This window comes from Cetorhinus maximus, chromosome 3 (genome assembly GCF_964194155.1).
Source record: "Cetorhinus maximus chromosome 3, sCetMax3.hap1.1, whole genome shotgun sequence".
Lineage (NCBI taxonomy): Eukaryota > Metazoa > Chordata > Chondrichthyes > Lamniformes > Cetorhinidae > Cetorhinus > Cetorhinus maximus.
This window is the reverse complement of record NC_135881.1, coordinates 81,754,844-81,775,884: the sequence shown is the minus strand read 5'-3', so window position 1 is coordinate 81,775,884 and position 21,041 is coordinate 81,754,844. Positions and strand designations below refer to the sequence as shown.

Genomic DNA, 21,041 nt, shown 5'->3' with positions numbered 1-21,041 from the left:
TTGGAAATGCTGTCAGCTGTGATGGGGATCATCCTGAACTTCAAAAGGACAGACATATTGGTGGAGTGGGCAGATAGGTGGCAGATTAAGTTCAATGCAGAGAAGTGAGAGCTGGTTCATTTTGGCAGGAAGAATATGGTGAGACAGTATAAAATAAAGGGAGTAACTCGAAAGGAGGTGCAGGAACAGAGGGACCTCGGTGTAAATGTACATAAGTCATTGAAGATGGCAGGGCATGTTGAGAGAGCAGTTAATAAAGCATACAGTATCTTAAGCTTTATTAATAGGAGCACTGAGTACAAGAGTAAAGAGGTGATATTGAACTTGTATAAGACACCTGTTAAGCCTCATCTGGAGTACTGTGTCAAGTTCTGTGCACCATACTTGAGGAAGGATGTGAAGGCATTGGGCAGAGTACAGAGGAGATCCATAAAAATGATTCCCGGGATGAAGAAATGTACCTATGAGGATAGATTGGAGAGGTTAGGGCTCTTTTCCTTGGAGAAAAGAAGGCTGAGAATAAACTTGATAGAAGTATTCAAGATCCTGAGGGGTATGGGCAGGTTAAATAGTGAGAAACTGTGCCCACTCAAGAGAACATCAAGAACTAAAGGGCACATATTCAAAATAATTGGCAAAAGGAGTAAAAGTGATGTGAGGAAACATTTATTTCACCAAGAGGGTGATTGGAGTCTGGAACAAACTTCCTGAGAGGGTGGTGGAGGCAGGTTTGATCGAGGTATTCTAAAGGGAATTGGATTGCTGCCTGAAAACAGAGAATATGCAAGGTTATAGGGATAAGGCAGGGGAGTGGGACTGGGTAGAATGCTCTTTCAGAGAGCCAGTGCAGACTTGATGGGCCAAATGGCCTCCTTCTGCACTGTAAAATTCTGCAATTCCATCAGTGTACCATCAATTGCAATGATGCTACTGGAATCTATCATCAGGGACAGAGTTACTGAGCAGTTGGACAAGAACGAACTGATGAAAAAGAGTCAACATGGATTTGTGAAGGGTGGATCATGCCTTCCTAACCAAATTGAATTTTTTCAGGATGTCATTTAACATGGTGGATAGGGCAGTGTCTATGAATGCTGTCTATATGGACTTCAAGAAGGCATTAAATAAGGCTCCGAACAATAGATTATTAGCAAAAATAAAAGCATATGGAATAGGTGGTAACCTTGTAGTGTAAGTCTGTAATTGGTTGGGATGTAGGAGATGGAATAAGGCTAAAGGGAAGGTTCTCTGACTGACGGGATCTGAAGAATGGTGGTCGCCCTTGGATCTGTCTCATCTCTTCACTACAGATATGCATAAATGGTATTCCCTTGCATTTAAAGTTGAGGGGTAATCTAATTGAAGTGTTTAAATTAATAACAGAGTTTGATATAGAAAAAAACATTTCCTCTTGAGACAACTCAGAACAAGGGAAACAATCATAAAATTACAGGCATGACATATCAGAGAGTGAAATGAGAAAGCCCTTCCTCACACAGAAAGCTATTGGGAATCTAGAACTCTCCCTCAAAAGGCACAGGATGTATTGCAAATGGAAATTTTCAAGATCAATCGATTTTTGATCTAAGATTATCAAGGAATATAAAGCAAAGGTGGTTAAATAGAGCTGACTTATAGACAAAACATGATCTGGCTGAATGGAAAAACAGACGCAAGGAGCTGAATATTATTCCTATTAAAGTACTACAGATCCGGGGAATCTGAAATCAAAGCAGAAAGTGTTAGAAATACTTAGCATGTCTGGCAGAATCTGTGGAGAGAGAAACAGAGTTAATGTTTTTAGTGTAATATGACTCTCTGAACATTATTATTCTGTTTCTCTCTGCACAAATGCTGCCAGACCTGCTGAGTGCTTCCAGCACTCCTTTTACTCCTAATCCTACGTTACTAATAAACATCAAGAGCAGGATTTCATGGGTGGCGGAGTTTACTGCCCTGCCACAGATAAAGTTGCCATGAAACCTGTCACAATCCAGCAGGTTGTCCCTCAGCCACTTAGCACTCGGAGGATGGGTCTTTGATTGGAAAAGGGGGCCCGTGAAGGAGGCACAATCACCTCTCTTTCTGCTCAAGGCCCAAGCAGGCTAACATGCTGAGCTTCCCATCCACCAATGATTTCCTCTCGCTGGCCAAAAAATTTGCAGGGCTGGGCAATAGATGGCAAGAAAAGCACCAATGGAATTTTATAGGCCTGCCTTCACAGCACCATAAAATTCTGTCCCAAATATACTGCTTTTTAAAAAAAACATTCTCAGGGTGTGGGCACTGCTGGTAAAGCTACCTTCTTCCCTTCCCAGCTGTTCTAAAAAGTGTTTTGTTTGGCTTTGTTGTTGATACACTACAGCCCTTCTGGTGTGGTGTTCCCACAAGGTGGCTAGGTAGGGAATTCTAAAATGTTGACCCTATAAGGGATGGTAGTAAAAACCCAAGTCAGGGTGGAACAAAGTGCCCCTCAAAGAAGCACTTTGAAACCTAATTACCTTCTGTCCAACAATACTGAGACCAGCACCCAGGTTCTGGGGGTATTCTGTGCCACTCTCTGAACAGTGGAGAGGAAAAAACATGTTTCCTCTTCACACAATATTTAGAGAAATCATAAATCAGTCCTTTGGAAGCATGTTTATAATTAATTGCTTAGAGAAAACCTTCCCCCTCCAGTCGCTCTCTGCATTCAAATTTCCATTTGCTTGTAACATCAGAAGGAAAGAAAGTGAACAAAATGGGAAGATGGTAAAAGTGAGCATAAGGAAGAAAGCTGAAGAGAGCTAAATGGTAAGACAGGGAAGGCACGATTCAAATGACAGAGCTGTCTCATTTATTTCAGATTGAATAAAAATCCTTACAGTAATTGCAGGCTATATTTGATAATTAATATGAGAGTGTTCCAGAAGATTGACGAGAACCACACTGAATATCTATCCAAGTAATCTTGCTATTGACCTGCCAGTTAGTACTCACCCAGTAGTGATTTACAATTTCTCTATACAAGTTTTAAATGAAAATGTGACTTACCCAGGTAGACCACCAGCTTCCATTACATTAGCCAGAGTAACATCATTGGACCAAACATCATACTGCCACTTGCGGAGACCAAGGACCCCACACAGCACTCTCCCGGTATGCAGGCCCACACGCATGTTGAGATCAACTTCAGTGGCTTCAGCTACAGACCTGAAACAGTATAATCGTATTTGAAGATTATTAATCATTTGGTGACAATACATTATTTACAGATCTGTCAATTTTTACATTGATGGGACAGAGAATGATGAACTCCTGGATTGAAATGAGATGAATAAGCCAGCTGAGTTAGTAACTCAACATCTTCATTGCTCCCCATTAGAGGATTGAGAGTATGAATCTTGGGCCGTGTGTCAGCGGTACTCTGACTCTTGGTTTAGGTGGATGAGCTTGCTATCAATTCTGAGCCAACAGAGTGGCTGGACGTCTGAGAGGAGAAGTATGGTTCTTTTTCTGAGAAAAGTGAACATCAGGTATTTTCTTTTGTTTGTTCACTGCTCATTTTTTACCTACTGAGAGCCAGTTACAGTATTTCTGACACTCGAGATTCATATTGTGTTTCTATGTTTACAGGACAGAGCAGTACAGTAATAAGTGGGCAATGAAGAAAGTAAACAAACAGAACATATTAAAAATGGTTTGGAAGTAGGCCCATCAACAATCATTTGAAATTATGGGCTGGATTTTCATCTTCGAGACGCGTAGCAGGAGTCGTGAAAATTCCCGGACCAGCCTGCCTGCCTTGGGAGAAAGTGTCTGTAAGGACAACATTTTCATTGTGGGAGGGGCGGGGGCAGAGGCAGGGGGAGTGGGGCAGGCTGCAGTCATGCCAGCCAACCCGTTGGGTGTGGAGATGGAATGAAAACAGAAAATGCTGGAAAAGCTCAGCAGGTCTGACAGCATCTGTGGGGAGAGAAACAGAGTTAATGTGTTGAGTCTGTATGACTCTTCTTCAGAGCTGTGCAGAGACAGGCTGTTTAAAATGCCTGCCTCGGTGCTATTGGGCTTTGTCTCAGTCATCATAAAAACAGAAGGCCCTCCAAACCTAACCCCACCTCACTCCACCCCTCACCCATTACCACTGCAGTGGTTCAAGAAGGCAGCTCACTACCACCTTCTCAAGGGCAACTAGGGATGGGCAGTAAATGCTGGCCCAGCCAGTGAAGCCCATGTCCCGTGGATGAATTAAAAAAAAACACCACCTCATTCCCCCTCCCACACAATTCCCAACTCCATCCATGCCATCTCATGCCCCCACCCACTCTCTATGGCCCCTCATGCCAAGATGTGCCTCAAACAGCCCCTATGGCTCATGACCCCATGCCAAGCTATGGCATGTCCGTGCCCACTCACCCACTATACTTCTAAACAATGCAATGAATGCTATAGTGACAGTAGGATGTGTAAATACAGCTTTTAAGAAAGTAATTCTTACAATAAACTCCTATTTTCTACAGCCCGATAAAAGTGACAATCATCTAGACATTTAAGGTATCAATAACAGGAACTGTAAGCACTTGAAACCTCTTTTTCTTGTGTAAATAAACATTGTGAAATTGACAGTAGAGATCAGAGAGCTAGAGCTATCAATCAAGAATTGTATTCCCTGGGGCTCAGGTGTTGCAACAGGCTAATGGATTTCTAGGCTCTAGGTCAAAAATATATAGTGAGGCTTGGCTAAGAGCTCAGACATCCATTAGAGTACTAAAACACCTAAGCCCCATGGAAAACAGTGCTTGATTGACAGCTCTGACTCTGATCTATGTTGTCAATTGCATAATGTTTATTTATGCAAGAAAAATAGGTTTCAAGTTCTTGCACTTTCTGTTATTGATACTTTATAGGGTCTGGATGATTGACACATTTATTGGGTTATAATAAGGAGGGTTTTTAAAGATAAAAACAGAAAATGCTGGAAAAGCCCAGCAGGTCTGACAGCATCCATGGAGAGAGAAATAGAGTTAACATTTTGAGTCTGTATGGCCCTTCTTCAGAGCCATACAGGTCAGACAGACCCAAAACATTAAGTCTGCTTCTCTCGCTACAGATGCTGTCAGACCTGTTGAGTTTTTTCCACCATTTTCTGTTTTTATTTCAGATTTCCAGCATTCATTGTATTTTGCTTTTATCTTAGGATTTTTCTAAAGAATGTGGAAAGTTAAAAATGAATGACTTTTTAAAAATATATTTTTTATATATCCTTCTGTAACTATAGGGTTCACTGGTTCTCTCCAATGTATCTTGGGTGAATAGGATGTAGGTGCCATAGCTTGGCATTGGGACCATGAGGGAAATAAGGGTTGAGTGGAAGGCATACCTTGGCATAGAGTTGGGTGGGAGGGGGGCATGAAACTTACCTTTCAAAAGGTTCCCTCATGCAGGCTATGGTTCACGACAACTCGCAATGCCATGAAACATGACTCTTTGAAAAGCTGGCCCAACTCTCTAAAAATTGTGAAGGACTAGAATATGCCTACACCAGCAACATAGCCAACCAGGTCATCAGAGCAGGGTGTGAGCTCGCGACCCAAACTAGCCCGTGCCCTTGAAAGGCACTTCTGAAAATCAGAAACCCCAAGAATGGGGTCAGGAACCCCGGAATCGGGACCCACCCGCCATTTTTAAAGAGTTCTAGACGCCTCCCGACTCGGTGAAAATCTAGTCCTATATTCTGCTTTACGCTAGGTTTTGTTCAGTACAACTCACCACCTTTCCTGAAAGCAGGCAAGTACAACTATTCTTCTTAGATGGAGCACTGCTGTTAGAATACTGAGGTCTGTACGAGTACTGTTGAGTTACTGTTACATCCTTGTGAAGGAAAGACAGGATACTGGATACTCCCGCTTCTGATTGGATGGAAACTGAGTAGGGCTCAGAAACAAATGGCCACAGCATAGAACAGCCAGAAATCCCGCCAGCGTTTCTGCCCTCTGCCATTTTTTTCCGATGGCAGGGGAGGGACTGGGCCTCAGAACAGAGCTGCTCCAATTAATGCAATATTGTGGTTGCTTTGGGCTCATTAAGAGATCTCTGTGCCATCGTCAGCTGCAGACCTCTGCAGCATCTCATAGATGGCTGCACACTGGTGAATCACCCAAGTGACTGATGTCCTCTTCAATGTTAGACAGCACATCAGGGTCACAATTGATGGGGCATCACAGGCTCAGATAGCACTAGATCAGCACCTGATATGAACAAGCTTTGCCCAGCAATACCCTCATCCATAGGGAGATGACGTTGAAACATTAGGTGCCCCTGGTTCCATGACGAGGTAGCCTCTTCTTGCTAGCCTCTGGGAAAGGGACCTCCCCCCTCTCTCTCATGGGTGTCAGGCCTTCGGCTCTTCTGCGTAATCTTGGGTCCATGTGGTGCAATGTCAGGCATTGGCACAATTTCCTTAGGACAAGCAGCAGCCTCAACAATGGCTGCCATCAGTGTCTGAAGCCTATCTCCATTCCTGTCCCTACAATTAAACAGAAAGCCATCTCCAATCCAACCAAGGGCTCACCCAAAGAAAAACCTGAACCTCAGTCAGGCTTCTACTGGAGGCCGGTTCCCGACACAAAAACCGATCCACCTCCAGTTATGTGCCTCCAATGGGAAAATCCAGCCCAGAGCCTACTGTTTTCACTGGGTCAGATCATGCTGGAATGAGGCATCTTGAGGCTGTGTTGTTAGTTCAATTTTCTTTTGCATCCTTCATTTCAGACATTTTGCACCATAACATGTTGGGAATGTGAGTTGATAATGGTGAGGGCAACGGGTCATCCGGCACCTTAGTGAAGAATGGGACCAACCATCTATTTCCCAAACCTTTCAGATTCAAGGATTAAGAAAGAAACCAAAGGAATGACAGAGGAAGATGAATTAGAGTGGACAAATTTAATGTCAAATCAGGTATAGAAAGAAAATAAAGACAGGAAAAGAGAGACTGGATTTGAATAGTGAGAAAATAGATGCAGAATCAAAAAGAAAGAACATTTTAAAAATGTAAAATTCCCTAGCAATAATTTACCACATGCAGAACTGAAATGTAATATTTTAAAATATTATTTTTTAGGCCGAGAGGTTGATTGGCAATGCATTAACAGTTATCACATCATTTAGAAGGTACTTTCACTGCCTTGTTCCTGCCCTAACTTTCTGCTCCAAGTTTAATGGGCAATTAATGTGCAAATCCATCAAATAAAAGGGAGGCTAAGGCAAAGAGTGAAGCAGCATAAATTGCCCAGCAAGTTCTGGAGATTAGCAACTCACAAGTATCTCTTAATTCCTGAATTTACTGGACAATTTTCTAGATCAATAGCATCATTAACACAACACTATTTATCCAGCAAGATTCACTCAATTATTTCCTTTTTTGTATTTTATTGTGTTTGGTAGTTTCATTCATTTTTCTTTATGAAATTTGACTGTAAGGGAGAGCAATATCAGTAATATGAAAGCTGGGCACATACTTAACTCCGTGTTTAGAGGTAAAGTCTTTTACAAAACAATCATAACTTTCTCATAATATAAAGGCAAAATACTGCAGATGCTGGAAATCTGAAACAAAAACAAAAAATGCTGGAAAAACTCAGCAGGTCTGACAGCATCTGTGAAGAAAAAGGCAGAGTTAACGTTTCGAGTCCATATAAATTCTTCAGAGCTAAAGGGAAGTAGAAATGTGATTAAATATATACTGTTTAACGGGGGTGGGACAGATGAAGCTGGATAGAAGGCCAGTGATAGGAGGAGGCAAAGAAGAGATTGCGAAAGATGTCATAAACAAAAGGTCAAAGGGCTGTTAATAGTAGTGGTGCTGAATAAAGGGGGTGCTAAGTGGTGACATTAAGAGCGGAAAGCAGAATGTGATAATGGCTGGACCAGGGTAAGCACTCTGAAAAGTGACAGATGATCCTAGTGGGTGTGGGGTGGGGTGAGGGGACGGTGGTGGGAAAAAAGATCGAAAAGGGTAAAAGTTGGGGATAAAACAATGAATAAAATGGAAATAAATTTTAAAAATAATAATAATGAAAATAAGTGGGGGTAAAATAAATAAATAAAAATTAAAACATAGAAATGAATAGGAAAAAAGGGGGGGATCAAAAAGAGGGATGGGGATGGAGGAGAGAGCTCATGGTCTGAAGTTGTTGAACTCAGTGTTAAATCTGGAAGGCCGTAAAGTGCCTAATCGGAAGATGAGGTGCTGTTCCTCCAGTTTGCGTTGAGCTTCACTGGAACAATACAGCAGGCCAAGGATGGACATGTTGGCACAGGGGCAGGATGGTGTGTTGAAATGGCAAGCGACAGGGAGGTCTGGGTCATGATTGCAGGCAGACTGAAGATGTTCCACAAAACGGTCACCCAGTCTGCGTTTGGTCTCTCCAATGTAGAGGAGACCTCATTGGGAGCAGCAAATGAAGTAGACCAAATTGAAGGAGGTGCAATTGAAGCGCTACTTGACTTAAAAGGAGTGTTTGGACCCTTGGATGGTGAGGAGCAAGGAAGTAAAGGGGCAGATGTTGCACCTTCTTCGATTGCATTAGAAGATGCCGTGGGAGGGGGCTGAGGTGTTGGAAGAGTCAAGAGGGCGTCCCAGAGGGAACGGTCCCTATGGAATGTCAACAGGGGGGTGAAGGGAAGATGTGTTTGATGGTGGCATCATGCTGGAGTTGCTAGAAATGGCGGAGGATGATCCTTTGAATGCGGAGGCTGGTGGGATGAAAAGTGAGGGCAAGGGGGACACTATCATAGTTCTGGGAGGGGGAGGAAGGTGTGAGGGCAGAGGCGTGGGAGATGGGTCGGACACGGTTGAGGGCCCTGTCAACCACCGTGAGTGGGAAACCTCGGTTAAGGAAGAAGGAAGACATGTCAGAAGCACTGTTTTGGAAAGTGCCATCATCGGAACAGATGCGACGGAGGCGAAGGAACTGAGAGAATGGGATGGAGTCCTTACAGGAAGCAGGGTGGGAGGAGCTGTAGTCAAGGTAGCTGTGGGAGTTGGTAGGCTTGTAATGAATATTGGTGGACAGTCTATCACCAGAAATTGAGACAGAGAGGTCAAGGAAGGGAAGGGAAGTGTCAGAGATGGGCCGTGTGAAAGGAAATTGGAAGCAAAATTGATAAATTTTTCCAGGTCCTGACGAAAGCATGAAGCAGCACCGAAACAGTCACCGATGTACGAAGAGTTGTGGGAGGGGGCCTGACTAGGACTGGAATAAGGAATGTTCCACATACCCCATAAAGAGACAGGGATAACTGGGGCCCAAGCGGTTACCCATAGCCATACCTTTTATTTGGAGGAAGTGAGACAAGTTTAAGGAGAAATTGTTTAGTGAGAGAACAAGTTCAGCCAGACGGAGGAGAGGGGTGGTGGATGGGGATTGTTTAGGCCTCAGTTCAAGGAAGAACTTGCCCATGTTGGTAAAATCATTGTCTTTAACTATACTCTCTTTATATAATGTAATTAACAAGATCCAAATTTAGTTTCACCAAAATAGTGAGATCATATTGATGTTAGCACAATGTCCTAATGTCCAAAGACATTGGCCAGGATTTTATGGCCCAACCCACCAGGTGGAATATTACAGCCCCCCCTCAAACTGAATGGAGATTTAAATGGCTCAGGTTGGGGGGCAGAGACATGCCGCAGTGGGGCCGTAAAACCCTGGCCATTGTATATTAAGGAATCTCATTTTTAAATGTAAACTTAAACTTTCATTCACTGTATGCAGCACTCCCCTGTACTGTAATGTTCTAAAATCTATTATAATAAATAGGGCTGAGGTAAAATGCCAGAATAATGCAAAAATAATGTAAATCTACAAGAAGACCCCTTCAGGCACCTTGGCAAGATTACTACAGAACTACCGATGGCTAAAATAAACTTTAGATGGTATATACAAAAAGACAAAGTGCAATGCTACCTTTCTGTATTTAAAAGAACAGGTACAGATAATGGTCTGAATGAAGGGCCTAAATTCAATGCAACCCAGTGTTTCTCGCTCATCCCTAGCTCACAGACTAACTTAAATAACTTGACAGGTGCATTGACAGACCTTCTCTGAGACTCGCAGTCTGGCACATCATTCAGGATACTTCCTTTCGTATTATTCTAATGACAGCATGTTCACACACACACACGCGCACGCACATGCGCATGCACATACACACACACATACACACATGGGAAACCACATCAAAAAGATAATACTATTATTCTTTTTCTCTATTTAGATTTGCTTAGCTCTGCATAAAGTGTTTTTTGTAGTGTGAGCTCGATGTATATTCTCCAACTAATAAATGTGTCTAATGGAAAAATATGCAAGAAAAAAAATCAGAGTGCCATCAGGGATATCCATTAATAAATCTGCCCCTAGATGTACATATTCCAGATAATACCCAGGGTCTGCAATAGAACATCCATTACATTGATACAAAAGCAAAATATTGTGCATACTGGAAACCTGAAATAAAAACAGAAAATGCTGGAAATACTCAGCAGGTAAGGCAGCAACTCTGGTGAGAAATAGAATTATAGTTTGAGGTCAATGACCTTTCTGAAGGATGAGAGTTTTGATTCAGAGTGTTAAAATCTGGATATTAACGCCAGCGTGTCAGAGTTTGGATTGGAAACTACTATCAACACAGCCATTGTCAGTAGAAGCATCCATATTTTAAAGAACACAGACAAAAGTCTACAAGCATTTTCCATTCTGAGTGGGAGTAATGGATATTCTTGTCTAATAACAATTCACATTTGTCTACTTGTAACATTTGGTAGAAAGTTTAAAACTGTGTGTAGTAATGATCATCAACAGTGCACACCATTAGGCACATTTCAGACAGTAATTTCAATGGGAACAACCTACAGATAAACAAGATGATCATGTTTTTGAACTTAAAATTTTCAAGGACACGAGGAATATCTATTTTAGATGATAATACAAATGCGTAAACTGTACTCAACTAATCAGTTATTTTGTTATACAATCTTTGTTCTTTTCTTTATGTAGGTTTTAGTAAATCAATAATAAACAATGTTCTATGGATGGTAACAACTTGTTTTGATCAGCCAGATATCTGAGTCACTTCGAAATCCACCATCACGCTGATGGTTAGAAAGCCAAACTTCTGAGAAATCCACTTAAGTCGAGTTTATGTGTGCCAATCTTCCAAGAAATCCATTTGAGTTTTTGCTTGCTTGAAACAGAGTGCACACTTTCTTTCCATAGAGACATACAACACATACCTAAAAGCCCAAAGACTTTAGGTGCAGATTAGAAAGACATATGGCATAAGAGCTACTAAAACTCCAAAGTTTACCAGCACACTTGAATGGGAAGATTTATTTTTCCTGTCCAGTTAAGAATCCTTCATTTGTTAGGGCACTGTCTGGAGTGAGGCAGAAGGGGGAAAAGCAGAGAGTTGGAATGGTACAGTTTCAGCAGTATTCTGGCTCTTTGAAAAAAACCAACAATATAAAACAATAGCGATCATAAAATTGCATTAGTCCTTTTGCCATGATGATAGTTCTGCACATTTTCTCATACAAGTATTTTTCTCTGTTATTTCATTCCTTTCACTTTCCATTATTTAACAGAACCCACTTTAACTTCATAAATTGCCTGTCATGTGTACTGATGTGACATAATATTATTTTTTTCAATGTATTCACTGTGGTTAGTCATCAACAAGACTAGCACCAGCAAATTGATGCAGGAAGAAAATTGGTACTTTTCAAACAATATTTTTACGTTAACTATGGTCACGACCAGTGTGTCACATAAGAAGAAAAATTCAACATCAGTTAATGGAATGTTTGCGGCTAAAACAATTAGTCCTTCACCTTTAGATCATGACACATTTTCTGCTTTTAAACTAATGCCCAAGTAGTTTACTAAACACGTTTCAACATCTATTTATGAAGCCAAACTGAAGCGATAGCCATACTGCTACAATACATTCAGAGTCCAATAAGCTGCTTCCAGGCACAATGGTTACATTTCAGTATTCTGGCATTGCACACTAAATTTTTTAGAGCATGTTTTAGTCAACTTTCAGCTTTTGGTTCAGTACTAGGCCAAGATACGTTTGGAGTGATTGGTCAAAATGTCATTCATTATGTATCTAGAATTATAGAAATTACAGCACAGAGTCAGGCCTACCATGCATGGGCTGGTGCTACTCTAATGCAGTTTTCCTGCTCTCTCCCCCATTCTTCTCACAGAATCATACATTCCAGGAGGCCATCTGGACCATTTTGCATGTGCAAGTTCTTTGAAAGGACTGTCTAATTGGTCCCACTCCCCTGTTCTTTCCCCATCGCCCTGCAATTTTATTCCCCTTCAACTGTAACTCCTTTTCAAAACTTATGATTGAAACTGCTTCCACCACTGTTTCAGGCAAGGCATTTGACATCATAACAGTTCATTGGTTAAAAATAATATTTTCCTCATCTCTCCTATGATGTTTTTGCCAATCATCTTAAATCTGTGTCCTCTGGCTACTAACCCTCTTTTCAATGCAAATAATTTCTCTCTATTTACTTCACCAAACCCTCCTTAACACCTCTATTAAATCTCCCTGTAATCATCTCTGCTCTAAAGAGAACAAAACCAGCTTCGCTAATCTCTTCATGTAACTGAAGTGTCTCGTCTCTTGCACCATTCTAGTAAATCTCCTTTGCACCCTCTATAAGGCTTTTACATCATATGGAGCTGTGGTGCCCTAATTTGGACACAGTACTCCAGCTGAGGCCAAACCAGTGGCCTCCAGTTACAAAGCCACAGGTCATGTATGCTTTTAAACAGCCTTAATCTACTGATCCTGGAACCTTGAAATATTTGTGACTGCATAGCCCTAGGTCTCTGTTTCTGCACGCCCTTTAAAATTGCCTCTCCTCACTCTTTCAGAGTTAAATTTCATCTACTATGTATCTGCCAAATTCTTCTTTGATAGCACCTTCCAAGCCCAGGGACTGTCACCGCTTTGAAGAACAAGGGCAGAAGGCACATGAGAACACCACAAATTCCTCCCAAAGTAACACATGATCCGGGAAATACGTCACTCTTCCTTCATCGCCATTGGTTCAAAACCCTGAAAGTCTCTCCCTAACATCAGCTTGGGTATAACTACACCACATGGACTGGTTCCACAGCTTGCATTTTAAAGGCAGGCCCGAATGCAAAAGGGAAACTGGAAAGAGAAACTGAGAAAGGAAGCTGACCCTCCCCGTTTCTAAGGAAACTAAGACTGAAACTGAGATTGGAGACCAAAACTTCTGGGGAGACTGAAACTGGTTGAAACCATATAAAAGGACACAGAGCCATCAGAGGTCAGGTGAAGATCCTGGTGGTGCAGCTCAGGCAGGCTGAAGATGGAGACCAGATCCAGGAGTTGAATAGGCAAATATACAGTTTCTGCAGCTGCTTCTGTTACTTGAAGGTAACAATGGTGGATCTACACCATCCAGATCATCACAGCAGAGTTGAGGAGGTTCTGCAGGCGTGTGCCATTTTTGAAGGCTGTGCCTGTGGAACTCGGCCTGGCTTGTGCTGCTGTTGGCTGGGGATCTTAGCAGAAGAAACAAAATTCTTTGTCAGGAAGACAGAGTTTTGAACATCTTTGTGAATGAGACTGATGACATATATGCTGAGTAGATCAATTCATAAAAGATCTGTCTTAGTTGTATCTTCAATTTAATGTGTAATGAATAGTTTATAATCAACCACAGTTTGCCTGTCAATTCATGTTTAGCTTATGTTGATTCTGGATTTTAGCTAATAGGTTACCCAGGAAAATATTTGGTGTTTGCTTTGTTTGACTCTTGTGCAGTAAATACTATTTTGTTTTAAACCAAAGAATCTTGGGACTTAATTCTTTCAGTTAATAATTGGGATTTTGGGTTTATTGTTTTTTAAAAAGGGTACAGGTCTTGACCAAGATCAAATCAGCCCTTCAAGCCTGCTCCATTATTCAACAAGATTATGCCTGATCATTTACCTCAACTCTATCTTCCCACACTGTCCTCATATCCCTTAATTTCCTTTGTATCCAAAAATCGATCAAACTCCATCTTGAATATACAATAGGTGCCCACAGTTTTATGGAATAGAGAATTCTAAATATTCACAGCCCTTTGAGTGAAGAAATTTCTCCTCCTCGAAGCCGTAAATTGCTGACCCCTTATTGTAATACACTGACACCATGTTCTAGATTCCTCAGCCAAGGGAAACACTTTCTCAGCATCTATCCTTTGAAGACCCTTAAAAATATTGGGCAAAATTTTCCAGTCCCACCCACGGCAGGTTTAATGGCAGGCAGAGGGGGAACAATGCGCAGGAGCTGAAAAATCTTTTTCCTGCTGGTGCAAAATGGCGGCGGGAACTTGCGCTCCAGCCCATCATGGTGGGTCGCCATTTCCACCAGAGGTTGACATGAACCCGTTTTGCATCCGGTTAATGGGATGCAGATGACGGCCTGGCCAGAATTCCCCACTGTTTGATTTTCCGCACTGCCAGAGGGATATCATGCTGGTCCAGAAAATGTTCAGACCAATGTGGCGTGCACATGTCAGACTTATCTGCAAGGAGGCCTGGGGCAACTTGGAGAGATTGGAAGGGAAGGTGGAGTCCTTCAGCGACCATGGACTCTGGAACACCACGTGCAGCAGTGGGTGGGTGGAACATCAATCATGTGGATCTTTTAACTTCAGGACCTTCCAGGAGGTGAATCTTCTCCTTCAATGGAGGGTGCGGGGGTACATTGAGGCCCACCGGCCTCTGTCGTGAGAAACTCTCCCTATTTCATACCTACCACTGGACTTAGTCCTGGAATGGAAAATTCTGCTCATCATGTTTCAATTAGGCGACCTCTCATTCTTTTAAACACCAGGGATTAGAGGCCTAGTCTACTCATTCTCTCCTCATAGGACAATCCCCTCATCCTTCTAGTGAACCTTCTCTGTGTTACATCTAGGGAAAATATGTCCTTCCTTAGGTTAGGAGATGAAAACAGCACAAAGTACTCAAGGAATGACCTCACCAATGCCCCATATAATTGTATTGTTTACTCTTATACTTGTGATGGAATAGAACCTAACACTGTAGATTTTTATTAAAAAATCTCCTCATTGCTATTTCTTAATTTTAAACTGGACCTTTTGGCTGAACAAAGACCATTAAGATGACTGATGCTCTGCCTGTGAGCCACCAGAACAAAAGAAGCCACGTTGCAGTTTTGGAAATGTCTGACCTCATTATTTCTGAGGAGTTACTAACAGACCACCTGGGGGTTGCACAGTCCAACTTCAAAGGGAGCTAAACAAAAGCAATTTACAGTTCAGAAACCAGGCCTGCCAGCAGGGTTAAAGAGTTGATTGAGACAATGACTTCCCAAACACTAGACTCTCAACAAATAGTTCCTCTTTCAACCCATAATGGCTGAGACGTTATCAGCCTGGAACTCAAAGCCAATTTCCAGACACTGGATAAACATTCTTTGTCGAAGGCCTTGTGGAGAAGTAAGATCACATGACCTAAGTCTCTGGCTTGTTGAATATAATAATATTGCCTATTGGGCTGCAAGCCAGTCTGCTATTTTAATATCTGACTAGAAGGAGCTCTAGCCAGGCTGGACAACTGGCCCCATCTGCCCTGCCTCTGCTGAAAGTTCTGTACTAGTGCCTAGAAAACTGGTTTATCTCTGCCTGCTTATTTCACCTTCTGAACTCAACACTGCCGGAAATGCAAATTTTACACCACCTGGTTTCAGCTCACCACCCTTCGTGAAGGAACTCCTCATGGCACTTTGATTCTGGGCTCTGCACCTCATGTGGACCAATGTTTATTTTCTCTGTAGCCTCCATACTGTAAAACTTTTTTTTCTCTATCCCTCTCTTTACTGTATGGCCAGAATTTTTCGCTCGTCAGGTGGACGCGCGCCCGACCTGAGTGAGTGTAAAATGTTGCGCGATGACGTCGGGTGAGCGTCCAGATGTCATTGTGCAATATTTCGGTTGGCGGGAGTCGGCAGCGCATCCACCCAACAATTAACAGACCTATTAAGGCCATTAAGTTACCAATTAAATGTAATTTTTCATTGCCCGTCCAACCTTAGGGTTGGCAAGCAAGCGAAAAGGCCAAGCGGCCTTTTCATTTTTTTTAGGAAACCTCAGCCATTGGCGTGATGAGGTCTCCAACAACAATTAAAAATAAATTTAAAATGTTAATCTTTCATTAATAACATGACCCTGCTCATGTGACAGTCACAAGAGGCAACATGTTTTTTAACATTTTAAAATTCCTTATTTTTTATTTTCATAAATCTTCATCTCCCTGGGGCAGCTGTGTGCACAAAGTTCCCCGCTCACCATCCTCCCTTCCCCTCCACCCCCAACACAGGCAGCACTGAACGCTGCAGCACACGGTTCAGGCTGGGCGGGCCTTAATTGGCCTGCCAGCGTGAAATCGTGGTCGCGGGCGGGGGTCAGCTTCCCAACCGCTCCCACTCGCCCCATCAAGCCCGCCTGACGAGGGCAAAATCCTGGCCTGTGTCTGAATAGGAGGACATTGTGAACCCTCCTTACACGGTTTTTGAATGTGTTCAATAAACTGAACTTTTTGTGCTTATTCTACCTGAGTTTGCTGTGGAGTTATTAGTGGGAATTAGATCACACAAAAATCGAGGGATTGGGAAATATTCCACAGCTTATATAGCAAAACAAATTAAAACATCTTTCTGTTTACGCACAGATGGTGAGAGGAAAACTTAAAGGGCAGGATTTAACCGTCAGCGAGTGGGGGCGGGGCCCACTCACCAACGCGTAAAATGACGCGCGGTGATGTTGGGCGGAACTCCCGACTTCACCGCGCCCCATTTAAATTTTCAGGAAGGCGGGGGCGCAGCAAAATCAGCTGCGCTCCTGCCAATTTGTCAACGGCCAATTGATGCCATTGACAGATCAATTGAAGTAATTAGTGGACCTGCCCGTCCAACCTTAAGGTCAGTGGGCAGGCCAGGAGCCCCGGCAGCAACTAGAAAAAACATGAAACCTCATCCACAGGTAGGATGAGGTTTCATGTAGGGTTTTAAAAATTTTAATAAAGTTTTCTTGGAAATTATGAACACATGAGGGGACATGTAAGGGAATTTTTTTTTTCTTATGTATGTTTAGTATTTTTAAAAGTAGAGGCGGTCTCTCTGATCTCTGAGGCTGCACTTAGCCTCAGGGAGATGAGTGCGCTCTTTCGTGCGCATGCGTGAAAGAGCGCACTCTTGATTCTGGGATTCCCCCTGCCCGCACAGTAAGCGCATAGCGCTTCCCAGCGGACGTCACGCTGGGCGGGCCTTAATTGGTCCGCCCACGTAAAATGGTGTCATGCCTCCAATCGGGGTTACCGATCGGAAGCGCGCCCGTTCATCAACTTCTCCCACCCCCCGACGGGGGGAAAATTCTGCCCAATGTGTTTGATCTGACTCTCCTCCTGTCCGTAACCTACTGTAATTCCTTTGTAACAACAGCAACATACCATTTGTTTTCCTAATTTTTTGCTGTACCTGCTTGTTAACTCTCTGTAATTCATGTACAAAGACACCCAGGTCCCTCTGAATGCACACATTTTCAAGTCTTACACCATTCAAAAACATGTCCTGTTTTTTTTAATTTTTCCTACCAACGTGGATAACTTTGGCCATCTGCCTGTATCTCTCTGTAGCTACTTTGTGTCCTCCACACCAGTTACTTTCCCACCTAAATTTGAATCATCAGCAAACTTGGATATCTTATACTCAATCCACTCATCTAAGTCATTAATATAGACTATAAATCACTGAGTCCCAAGTACTAATCTTTGAGATCCCCCATTGGTTACAACTTGCCGACCTGAAAAAGCCCCATTTTTCCTATTCTGTTTTCAGTCCATTAACCAATCTTCAATTCATGCTAATTTTTTTTTTTAGATATTCATTCACGGAATGTGGGCATCGCTGACTGGGCCAGCATTTATTGCCCATGCCTAATTGCCCTTGAGAAGGTGGTGGTGAGTTGCCTTCTTGAGCCGCTGCAGTCCATGTGGCGCAGGTACACCCACAGTGCTGTTAGGGAGGGAGTTTCCAGGGTTTTGACCCAGCGACAATGAAGGAACGGTGATATATTTCCAAGTCAGGCTGATGTGTGACTTGGGGGGGAACTTCTAGGAGGTCGTGTTCCACTATTCAATTACCCTTAGTCCAGAATAAATCTTCCAATGTGAGTGTGCTTATTTAAAGCCAGGAGGTTTAAAACACTGTCTGAATTGCAGCAAGATTTATTAATTCAATGAAAATTAATATATAGCAGCTCAATCGGAAGAGAAGCAAAGGTCCAGTCTATGAGGCCCGGCAGAAGCAGTGATTGAAGAAAACTTATGGAGGTGTGAGGTGGTCAGGATTAGGATGAGGAAGGCGAAAGGAGGGCTGAATGATAGCAAAATAAGCAAGCAGGGAGCTCAGGACAGGGAATCTGTGGGGAGGAAGCTTGTGCCCAGGCAGTTGAAATTAAAATGTTAGGTTCCAGTGAAGGAATGGCGATATATTTCCAAGTCAGGATGGCAAATAACTTGGAGTGGCCACTTCTCCCCTTCCCCAAGAAAGACCTTGCCCTGCAGCCATTGAAAAGCCACCCACATATGGCTGATCTGGTAGATAGAGACCTGCCTGAGCCCCCCTAAAAGTGATGTGGGGCTGTCTGTGAAGCCTGGTGCTGATGGCTGCGAGTGCTGACTGAAGCAAGGGGCCGAACCCTCCCAGATCTGCACTAAATCCGGTAGCGGGCGGGTAAAACGATGTTTTATCCGTTGGCCGTGAAGGCAGCTTTTCGCACCCTATTGTCCAAAACCCGCCGCATTACTTACGCATTCCCAGGAAATGTGTCGTTTCCATGGCAGGCGGGCTCTCATTCGCCCACCATGCCATCAACTTGCTGCTTCATTATACCGGGCACCATATTTAAAGTCCAGCCATGCGCACATATCTCAGTGCTTCCAGCCCACGACTCCTGCAGGCAAGATGTCCACAAAAGGCAAAAAGACTGCAGCCCCCCAAATTAATAACGCATCACTGGAATGTCATTTGGATACCCTGGGGGATCACCATGATGTCCTCTACCTCCACTCTGGCTGCAGAACAGGCAACGGCATCACCAATTCAGCGTGGCAGGCGGCGCCAGCGGTGGTCAATGACAATGCTGTTTAGAAGAGGTTGGCCATCCAATGCAGGTAGATGATGAATGATCTCATCCGTGCAGCCAGGTATGGCAACCATCTCATCACTATAAACTCACACATTCACTGGCATCTTACTCACTGCCAGCTCAAGGGACATCACCACCCATTCTCACACACACGCCCTCACATGTCCATCTGGCCTCATCTCCTCTGGAGACAGCCTCCTCAGTCCTCACCACCTTGAGACCACTTGCACAGATCAACATGTGACCCCACACACACCCTGGGATGTCCTCCTTCCCCAGTACAAATCTTGTCCTGCAGCCTCTTCTCTTGCCTGAGGGCACTTCTCCCCCCTCGCCAAGCAAGGTCTTTCCCTGCAGCCATTGAAAAGGCCTACCTGTGAGCCTCCCCTAGAAGAGTTGTGGCGCTATCTGTGAAGCTGATGATTGCGAGTGCTGGCTGAGGCAAGGTAGGCAAACAAATCTTGAAGTCCTGAGCGAAGTGCAGCTCGCCAGGTGCACGTTGCTTATGTGCTGTTGGGAAACACGGCGGTGTGTTTTCCCACTGACATGGGCAGACGATCCAGCAGGAAGGGATGAATCTGGCAATTTAGCCTTATAATGATATGCTGATGTATTACAATGTGGTTCCCAACGTCCTTTGGCGGGAAATATGACATGCCATCGGCGGGCTGAGCGGATGATCGCAAACTGGATTCATGCCTTCGTGAAACCGATTGCGCCACATTGCCCACTCATGCCAACGAACACGCCCGAAGCTGGCGGGCGTGGAAAATCCAGGCCCATATCTTTTAATGTAGTTTTCCAATCTACCTTAGCCAAATGGACCCACATTTATAAGTAGTTTGCTTTATTCAGATTTAAGATCCTAGTTTTGGCTTTCACAAAGTCGCTTTCTAACTCAATATAAAATTATATGATATTATGGCCACTCTTCTCTTCTTATACTACTTGATTACTTATTAACCCTTTTTCATTGCACAATACTGGTCCAAAAAAGCCTGTTCCCTAATTGGTTCCTTAGCACACTGATCTGAAAAAATCTATCTTGCACACATTCCATGAACATGCCCTCCACACTGTTACTGCAAATTTGGCTTGCCCAGTCTATATGAATATTAAACAGCTAATGATTACCCTTAGTACATGTGCCTCTAATTTCCTGATTTATACTCTGCACTACACTACACCAGAACCATGTTGGGGGCTTATAGACAACTCCCACAAATGTTTTCTGCCCCATGCTGTTTCTTAACTCCATTCAACTGATTCTATTTCTTGATATTTTGAGCTAAATTCCTTTCTCTCTGCTCTCTTAGTCCCATCCTTTATTATCAGGGCTACTACTCTTCCTTTTTCATCTGGCCTGTCTCTTCTAATGGTTAAGCATCCTGAAATGTTTAGTTCCCAACCTTGGTCACTTTGCAACCAAGTCTCCATAATGACTTTTAGAATAAACCTATTAACTGTAGGAAAGGTTATGTTTAATCATTAGTTTGTAGTTCAGTTATGTGCCATGATCAAGTAACTAAAGTACATCCATTGGCTACATTTAAGCAGAATATCATATTCAGTTAATGTAAGATGTTAATTTTACACCATGTGGGTCCTTGTCTTTAGGTGCATTCTTCGCGACAAGTGAAATGTGCCATATTGCCTAGAGCCAAAGTAAAGTTACATTTCATGGCTTTATTATGGGACAAATGTTGGAGCAAACCCACAGTTCCATTTGTCCTGCAATCAAGCCATAACATGTGAGGTCACTTGTAGCTTAATTGCCAAAGCAAAT

General features: G+C 43.0%; 1 protein-coding gene across 3 annotated transcripts in view; it reads right to left on the bottom strand.

The window, feature by feature from the left end:
- The window catches only part of LOC144678751 (adenylate cyclase type 1-like), a 429,196-nt gene that overhangs the window by 194,361 nt on the left and 213,794 nt on the right, over positions 1-21,041 (bottom strand). For all 3 annotated transcript variants that reach the window (XM_078538612.1, XM_078538615.1, XM_078538613.1), the window contains one exon: positions 3,034-3,192. In XM_078538612.1, coding sequence (XP_078394738.1) covers positions 3,034-3,192 — 159 coding nt within the window. The remainder of the gene's footprint in view (positions 1-3,033; positions 3,193-21,041) is intronic.